Genomic DNA, 9,441 nt, shown 5'->3' with positions numbered 1-9,441 from the left:
AAAGTTAAGTGTGTTCAATGATTAGTGTGTTGTTTAACAATGTGAAATATTTATTTTCAAAACACTCTCTGTAGACATAAACTCCACTAAAAAAAAAGCTCTGAACGTGGTGAGTTGTGAAATTTACATCCAATCTAGACGTTAGGCTGAGGAGTTAGCCTACTTTATTTAGGTGCACTCTAAATGATCGTGAAGACTCCCCCTCAGATCATTAGCAATACAGTAGGCTATAGCCTAAGCGTACTGAAAATTGTACATGAAGGATAGTGAACGGAGTGTCAAACACTCGCTGTTCTCTCGGACCACAAAGTAGTTACTTGACATAACTTCAACAACAGAATTGACGTGTCTTCCGACAAGCTCGCGACGCTAAAAAAAGCTTTAGGGTTAGGTGACCCCAATAGCCAAGCACTTGTTAAAAACGCTCAAACCCGAGACTATATAGCAGGCTAATGGCTGCTTGTGATGAATTACACGTGGAGTAATTCATCACAAAGCGGAGCTGGAACATGAATTTATAATGAACGACAAACGGAGGAGGGAGATTTGCCTCGTTTCAGGGGAGCAGCAAATACCGGTGCGCTAGTTGCAAGTTTTCAGGACAGAAGGGGAGCGTGGAAAGTTGGTCTGAAGAGAGCTTGGACGCGCGCGCCGCCGGTGTGAGTGACACGAGCTTCGCTGAAGAGAGAGCCGTGGGTTTGTGACGCACCGGTGACCATTGAGCTGCGCGAGGTGCTCGGGATCAGTTCAGTTCAGCGCCGAAACACCGGAGAGAGAGAAGTACGCTAGTAATGTTGGGCTCAGAGGACCACGGAGAGACGCGCAAACGAAACGCTGCCGGTAAGCGCTGCTTTCGTTCACTGCTCTTTCAATATCGTTGTCGGTTTAGACCGAAACGGCAGGTGTTTGACCAAACCGAAAGAAGGATAAGTTTGGATGCGCGAGCGACGTGCTGCCAGATGAACGAATGATTTTTTTTTAATCTGCGTTAGCAAATGCCGGCTGAAATAATTTACCTTGAGGGAATGTTGAAACAGCATATAAAAGTATAACGTGGATATCGAAGAGGGAATTGTTTTGACTTCTAAACCGTTTTTTTTTTTTTTTTGTCGTTTCTTGCCAAGCTCTGTGATAAAGCGTTGCTACTAAGTCATGTTTACTTTGCTGTCAAAACAGGCAATATTGCTCTGGCATTCTGAAAATGGATGAAACTTCACTGAAATGCCGCTTGAGAGCTCATTGCTTCAGACAAGCAGTATTACCCTGTCATGATAAATGTGCCTTGACATTTATCATATTTTTTCAGTTCATTGATTTTAGTAAAAGCACATTAAGGGGAAATAGAAGAAGGGTCTTGGTTACCTCATTGTAACTTGGAAAAGTATAACCTAATAGTTTTTTTTTTTCTAAACCCTTGCAATGAAAACATATAGGGTAAGGTAAATTAAAAAAACAAACAAAAAAACCCACACTGGTCTAATATGACATGCTGCAAAAGATGTTTGACCCTTATCTTAAAAATTACAAGATGATTATTTCATCAGGCGATGCATAAATGTGCTGGAAACGGGAGATGCACTTCTTGTCCTGTTTGAAACACAGCACGGTTTTAAGATGGACCTAACTAACCCACAACCCTATACATCAACCCCTTAGGAGGATAGTCTGCAGATAGTTTGTTCTCGAAATAAGTGAGGTTCATCGCTTTGGTCTGAACCGCTGCTTGCATGTTGTCTTTCTTAATTCTGGTAGATACACAGTATTTTCTGCTTTCTGAGAGCAAAATAAAACCGATTTAAATACGATCTTTCTGGTTTGCTTATTCACTTTATATGTGTATTTGGGGGCGTTTTTGAGATCCGAATTACACACACACACAGTCTCGCTATTTGATCTTATTTTAATGAATAAGTTAGGCTTAGAAATATTCACATTTAGAGAGATGCCCATGCCGTAATGGATCCCCCTTACATTTCAAATCTTTCCTTCGCTCATGATCTTTAATCATAATTTAAAGTCGCTGAACACCAATTTTCCCCATTTCACTGTAGGAGAGTGAAAGCTCGTTCTGCATCGCATAGCAGGTGTGCAGATCAGAGATGCTCATCTGTCTCTAGAGGCGATATGAGAGATGATGCATAGACGGTCTATTTGTCCACTCTGACGGCTCTGATATTGACAAATGAAGACCATTTTAAAATGTATTCACTGCTTTACTTTTTTAACATTGCACCCCCCCACCCCCTTTTCATTATGTGCGAGACGTGTGAAGGTTGTGGTGTAATGCAATGTCTGTCAGGGGTGTGGTAAAAATAAAGGCCTTTTTGTAAAGCTTACATATCAGGAAGGAAACCGCTTACAATTTAAAGCAACGCTCGGCCTATTTCAAGCACAGCCTTTTTGAAGAACACAATAACTCTAAATAACATAAAACACCTCTTCTCCTCGAGCTGCGTGACTCCCAGTGAATGCCACATTTTGATCTAAGAGAGGAAATGCTTCATTCTATAGACCCAAGGCCATTGCTCCAAGGTGAACACTAAGAAGATGATAAAGGGTCTTTGCTCCGCATTAAAGTGGAGCATATCGCCGCAAATAATCGATGTGTAATTTACTCTTGAGGTTTTATTATATCGACTTATAAGTTTTATTTCAACAAACCACTTTCCCACTCCACGGCGAGGGATGTCGGTCTTGACGTACTGCATGCCGATGCTCTTCTTGTGTTGTGGACAGGCGCTGAGGCCGGCGGCACAAACAGATAAATCACACCAGGAAGAAACGCACTCGGCTGGGGCAGGATGATGTTGACGCACTGCCTCTTTTGCAGTGATAGTGCCTCTTGTGCGCTTTGCCTTCTCCTCTTCTGCACCTCTCTCGGTTATGAAATAGGACTGACTTATAAATACCAGTACACTTTTAGAGGCACTGATTTATTGGCGCTGAGTTATAAATGTCCAATTTCCAACAGGTATATGGATCACGCAAACGAGGCTAGAATGCCAGCTATTAGGACATGGCGTGAAGATGCAGCCGTCGATTCTCTTGGCAGTACAGGGTTGAGGGAAAACCTGGATTTCTCATATTCTCTTCTAATCGGTGTATAACACTGGAGATTCGATAATAGACTCGTATATTTTGGCAGTATATCATTGGTATGCTTATTTATGTTTAGACATTCTGCCTGCATCTTTTTTTAAAAAGGTTTAGATGCAGTACATCTATCATTATCTTCATTCGGGTAATATTGAACAGGGATAGGTATCAAAAAATATTATAGTCTGAACTGATGATTCTCTTATTTGCCAGGACAGTAAATTGTCGCACCGTTTAATGGCTTCTCCTCCACAACAGCTGTGTGATATATTGGTTAGAGAAGTCATTCAATGTCTGCCCATTTAATACTGTAAGTGTTGTAAATCTTTTGCTTTTTACTTTTATGTTAACATAAATGGCTAATATTTAAGTAGAACTATTGTTTTGCTGAATGAATTCAAGTGCTAAGTTACTAAAGTACCAGCATTACAAACATAACACGCTAAACCGAAATTGATCGTTTTTAATGCTGCAAGGGAATTTAGTGTTTGGCATTGCACATTACATTATATATATATATATATATATATATACACTGTATGAAAATATTCATTTATGTTTTTGATATTTTAAGTGTTATTTAATTATTAGTGTCTTTTTAAATATTTATTTTTACTGCGTAATAAATGACAGTAAATCCCGTAATGAAAAATGTTCATGCTTAAAATTACGAAGAGCAACCTTTACTATTTTTGTTAGCTTATAATGATTTGTGAGTTTGATTGTTCAAAGATTACTAAACTAGTTTACACCCGTTTTTTTTTTTAGTCAAACATCTACTCTGGGAAAGTTGCCAGTATCACCACATGAGTATTTACCTTCTCAGTAGGTATGAAAACGGCGTTGAATGTGATATCTATGAATGAACGGCTGTTTCTGAACCCATTCAACTTCTCGTTACAGTGCAGTTCCTGTGCCTGATGTTGTGATTGGCCAAAGTGGGAGAGGCCGTGAAACAAAGAGTTTTGAAGTGTAAATAAACAAAAAAAGGGCTGGTTACCATTTAGCCATCTATTTTTAAACCTCATTACCCGTTTGTGGTTACAGGATAAGGAACTTTTAGTACACCGCCCAAAGAGCTAAATAGTTTGAACTTTTTCACATTTTATTTAGCTATGTTATCAGGTTATGTTTGGATTGTTATATTTTACCAGAAGGACCTATGTTGGTGCACGTTTTCCATTGTCAGCAGTGAAATGACAGTTTGTTTGAGGAACTTTAAAATGGAAACTACATCATGATTGACTGAGAATGAATGAATGGCGTGTTAGAGACTTCCTGGAAGAATTAACACGCTAGCTTCCGTTTATACTTGCACACACGAGGGACTATTAAGAACTTCGACTGTAGACCCATAGTGGTGTGTGTATGTGTGTGTCTAGTTGTGTGGATCTGTTTCCAAGCTTTGAAGGGCATGAGGGTGATGACACCTGTTGGATAATAGCTGCACTGGAATGTAAACTGTTGGGCAGAATGCTTCGCTTTTAAATATAGGATTTTCTCTAGGTGTCATTCACTCTCTTCAGCTCATCACTCTCTCTTAATCATTCATTACCTCTTCAATCATTCTATTTTCATGGCAGTGAGTGAGCCGGTGACGGAGAGACGAGAGGTGTGAAACAAAGCCACAGAATGCAATATTTGCAATACAGATGCATGTTTACAGCGCAGAGTAGCAACAAATTCAATTTTCACATTTTATGTTTAGTCATGATAGAGCGACAAATAAAATAGAAATAATGCAAGCAATTAATCATAAGAGGCAACAATACTTGTAGTACACACTGCCAAGTTCTAAGCATAAGAGAACACGGCCTGAGCAGAAATATATATATATATATATATATATATATATATATATTATTATATATATATTTTTTTATTATTTTTTTCAAGTTTGATTTTTCATTATATAGAGAATTACTTAACAAATAAATGTACATATTAAAGAGTTGTAGGTACAGTAGTCAAAATGGGCAATTTAGCCTTGATCTAAAGGTTGGTCAAAATTGCCTATACAGTGTTAACATTATTTCAAAGGGTCTAGATGGTCTTTTTAGTCTGTGAACGTCTATTAGAAGAAAAAGAAAAAATTAACAATTTAAAAGTATAGGACATGGTTTTTTTTTTATTATTTGTATGTGCCACTGCATAATTCAGGCTTTCTGAATTGTTTGTTTTAACATGCTGTTTTAATATCTCAGCTTTCCCAAAACATTTAAAATAGCATCAATAAATGTACTCAGCTGTTTGTCCAGCTTTTTATTGGACAGCGTGTACTCTATTTGAGCTGACAGTGACAATATGCCTTAACTAGGCATGACTTGATTCATTGTTTTTGGTTATCCTAACCAGCCATAAAAAGCAGTTCTGTTCTATTCTTTGTGACTGCATCTTCAATAGCTCCGTTACAGTGAAATATCGTTAAAAATCCCCCTCCAGATAGCTGAATGTTAAAAATAGGCTCTGATTGGCTGCTGATGTGCTTCGTCACGCAGCGTATTCTCTTTCAGTGTGGACAGATGAAATGCTTGTCGCTGGAATCTGGTTTGTACACGGTGTAGTATCCCCACTCCCTACTCCGTCCTGGTGGCTTTCATCACTTCAGCAGACAGAGCGGTCAAGTGAGACAACCCCTGTCAGCTCTCTTTCCCCTTTTCTCTCCGTCTCTCTCCCTGTAGCTCTGTTCTTCTCACCCTCTGCTACTCTTTTCCCTTGAGTATAAGCGTGTGTCCTTGTACATGTGCTTCTGTACCGTGTATGCTATGGTGTCCGACAGCTGTCTAGGCCCCAAGGGCACGTAACCTGCCCTTTTCTGAAGCGTGCCTTTAGCGCCCCCTCATCAGGCTGTCTGTGCTTCCCGCCGGTGAGTGCTGGACTCTAGGCTGCGGTCAGCGAGAACTGGCCTCTTCTCAGCGGGGGTCCAGAGGTCTGGAGGGTTAATGTTTCAGCATTGTGACCTCTCTCATTTCTCATCACCTGACAGCCGGTGGCTAGCGCTGCCTTTCTCTTCCCTACAGCACAGGACATGTACGTATGGAGGCACAAATCAAATAGCTTGTATATATTTAAGCTTTTGATGTCTACACAAACAGATTATACATGTATGAGGAGCGTCAGGAACTGCGAGAAATATTTGGATCATATAGAAGGCCCAACAACTACAAATACTCACGCGCATACACGGTGGTTCTGGTTGCCGCTTTTGTTTTTATTGCCCTAATGATTTAAGTTTGATTGTGATCCAAAATGAGCCTTATATAATAAAAAAAAAAGCACTGGGTGCTTGTCAAACAAGAGCAGAAAATGGTACAGGTGACGAGGAGCTTCAGTAGAACATCAGTGAACTGCGGTCAGATGAGATGTTGTTAGGCCATATATCAGTGAAAACGAATTGTGCTCTTTAATGCATATAATTTCATATTAAAGTGGAAAAGAAACTTTGAGCATTTAATGTCATAGTAATGTTTTTAGTTGAACTCCCAGAAAGCTGATTAAAGCAGACTTAAAACTGCGTGCATATTTAGTATTTGCTATATATGACTTATGAATAAGTCTCTGAAATGGACTAGTTTTCAAAACTGTCTCCCTCATGTAGCACACCTGATTCAACTCATCAACTCATTAGTAAAGACTTTGCTGGGTCCTGAAGTGGGTCAGAATCCGTGTCATGTCATCTTAGTACTGGTATCTGCGATGCTCGCCATCAGTCATTAAAAAGATCCCTTGGAACAAATATTAAAAACATCTGTCTTTGTTGTTTCATACATTCATAAATATTTTTTCTGTGCTTTTTTTCCTTTGCATTTTTTGCATTTGTGTTTTGTTTTTCTGTTCAACCTGTGTACGTGCATGTGGTACTTTTCATGGTAATTTGATTTGAAGTACCTTCTTATTTCTGTTACTTTAAAGTGACCAACAATTTTAATGCTAGGTTATGTCACAACTTGATCTCTAACGTAAAACCTGGGGCTAAGCATCAATAAAACCATTTAAGAATGGCTGGCCTGGTCAGTTCTACAGAGAGTTTTTGTGCTGGTCGACAGGGAGCCAACAAACACTCTGTGAACAGAGGTGGAGTGTGTAGGAACAGGTTGGCATTTTTCTTCCCAGGCACCTTCGAGCCTGTCTAACATAAATGAGGTCACTGTTTGCCTTTTAGCAAGGAGCAGAGTGTTTTTATTTGGGTATATGTGTGCGTTAAGTGTGTGTGTGTGTGTGTATATGTGTGTGAGTACCAGCAGCTTTTTTCTGTTAAACAGCCACTCCTTCTCATAAAAGTGTTTCAAGGTGATCTTGTAAATGCCAAAAAGACCACGCAAGTAGATATCTGGAGTTAAAGTATGAAAGTACACATACTTTTAATGCTAAAGGTGCAGTGTGCACGCCTCCTTTAACCCAACTTTTATAGTCAAAATTAAGTCTAAAATATTTCTTATTCTTCCTCACTATTCTTCCTTACTTGGTGTTTTGTAAACTGTTGTTTTAAAATGATTTAAAAGTAAAGTTATGGTAAAAAATCTCCTATTAAGAGTTATAAATTTTCACTTTTCAAACTGTAACCAACAGAAATGACATCATTGTAATATGGCATATTGGGTTGCAATTGGTCTTTTTTTCTTCTATTTTGTTGCCCCCTGAACTGTTATTGGTCTTTTATTGCTTCTATCTATTTAACCACCCATAATCGCCTTTAGATGGCAGAGAAGCATTATGTGTTGTTTCACATGTGCCGTTAAAGTGTCATGACATGCATTTAATCGTCAATTTGAATCAGAAGCGTTTGTGTGACTGATGAGGATTTTCCTCTTCGTTGTAACTCTATTACCGCTACTGTGCAGAAATAAGTGTAATTATTCAATGTTTAATGAGCTACATTGTTGTCTTAAAAAAACAAGAAGCAGATGCTGAGCTGGAAGGCAAATCTTCATTTGAACGGCCTCTTAGCAGAACGAGCTTTGGAGACCAGAGCCTTAATGTGTGTGTGTGTGTGTGTGTGTGTGTGTGTACATGACCTGTATGTATGTGTGAGAGAAAATGCATCGTGGTAAATGAAAGTGGCACACATACCCAGCATCCCTGTGGATTGAGAGAAATGATAGGTTTTAGTCAACTGCACCAACCAGGATTATTTTTTATCACGAGCACACACCGTCATTTGGCAGTATTGATCTAAGATGCTTCTGCCATGGTTAAGAGGCTCTCGTTTAAACTTCAAAATCAGCTGTATTAGCATGTCGAAGCCCTCTGATGGCATCAATACTCTTCTGATGTTCTGATGAGTGTGTGTGTGTGTGTGTGTGTGTGTGTGTGTTGGCGAGGAAGAGGCAGACAGAAAAGCAGAGGCTGATTGCAGTAGAGGTGATTTAGCTGTGTCATGATCAAAGAGCATCTTGAACCTTCCAATTTGCTGTAGTTTTGTTGCTTCCTTCTATCTCTAGTTCCTGCTGTATGAACCTCCAAACTAACCTCTCTGCCTCTCTAATGGCTTACAGCGAGCGCAGCTCTGATTAAAGCTGAGATTATGGGGGAGTGTTCTGTACTTACACTAATCCCTCCCATGCTTTCTATGAGTGTTACTCTCACTGCTACCACCATGCATGTGTAATCATGCTTGATACATCTGTCCTTACCTGCACATAGATTTTATAATATTGCTGTATCGAGGGGTAAGAACCAGAAAGGAGCAAGTGACATTTCACCTACTTTACACGAGGACCAAAACAAAAATTTACCATACTTTGATATGACTGTGTGTACTGATTTTATAACAAAAATTTGGGTAACATGTTAGTCCCCTATTCTACATTCTACTAACAGTAAGTAACTGTGCAACTACATGTCAGCTGGTGGTCATTAGAGTATTAGATTATATATATATATGTATATCTCAATTTCACCCTTATAGATGAAAAGATGGACAGATAAACAGTATAGGCTGTTATGACAATAGCATACTCACATAGAATTAGTTACATATTCTAACTGGCATTTACACTGAAAAAACAAAATATAATGTGATTACAAACCATTTATTTAGCTAAATTTAAATAAAAAAGATGTCAGCTAAATGTGGTTTATTTAAATGCAGATAATATAAATTGATTGCAACCACTTAAAAAAAGTACATTTAATGAATACATTTTTTTAGTGTAGTATCATGTTTACCTGTACAAGTTCACTCTTTGTAAAAGTATCTTATGCTCGCAAAGGATGCATTAATTTGATTAAAAAAAAAAACTAAATAAGGTGGCAGTATTGCTATTTAATAGAGCTGTTTTCCATTTTAAAATATTATTTAATTTAATTGTACAGCCATTACTGCAGCCGTCAGTGTCAAATTAA

The 9,441-nt window shown here is 38.6% G+C and overlaps 1 protein-coding gene across 3 annotated transcripts in view; it reads left to right on the top strand.

The window, feature by feature from the left end:
• The first annotated feature begins 328 nt into the window (after window positions 1-328).
• Window positions 329-9,441, top strand: part of znf385c (zinc finger protein 385C) — a 76,472-nt gene continuing 67,359 nt past the window's right edge. The window contains exon 1 of one of the 3 annotated variants that reach the window (XM_043235762.1): window positions 329-840. In XM_043235762.1, coding sequence (XP_043091697.1) covers window positions 792-840 — 49 coding nt within the window. In that variant the 5' untranslated portion in view covers window positions 329-791. The remainder of the gene's footprint in view (window positions 841-9,441) is intronic. The other 2 variants (XM_043235760.1, XM_043235761.1) reach the window with 2 other exon arrangements.

Source organism: Puntigrus tetrazona, chromosome 3, assembly GCF_018831695.1.
Source record: "Puntigrus tetrazona isolate hp1 chromosome 3, ASM1883169v1, whole genome shotgun sequence".
NCBI classification, from domain to species: Eukaryota; Metazoa; Chordata; class Actinopteri; order Cypriniformes; family Cyprinidae; genus Puntigrus; species Puntigrus tetrazona.
This window is presented reverse-complemented; position numbering and strand designations above follow the sequence as displayed.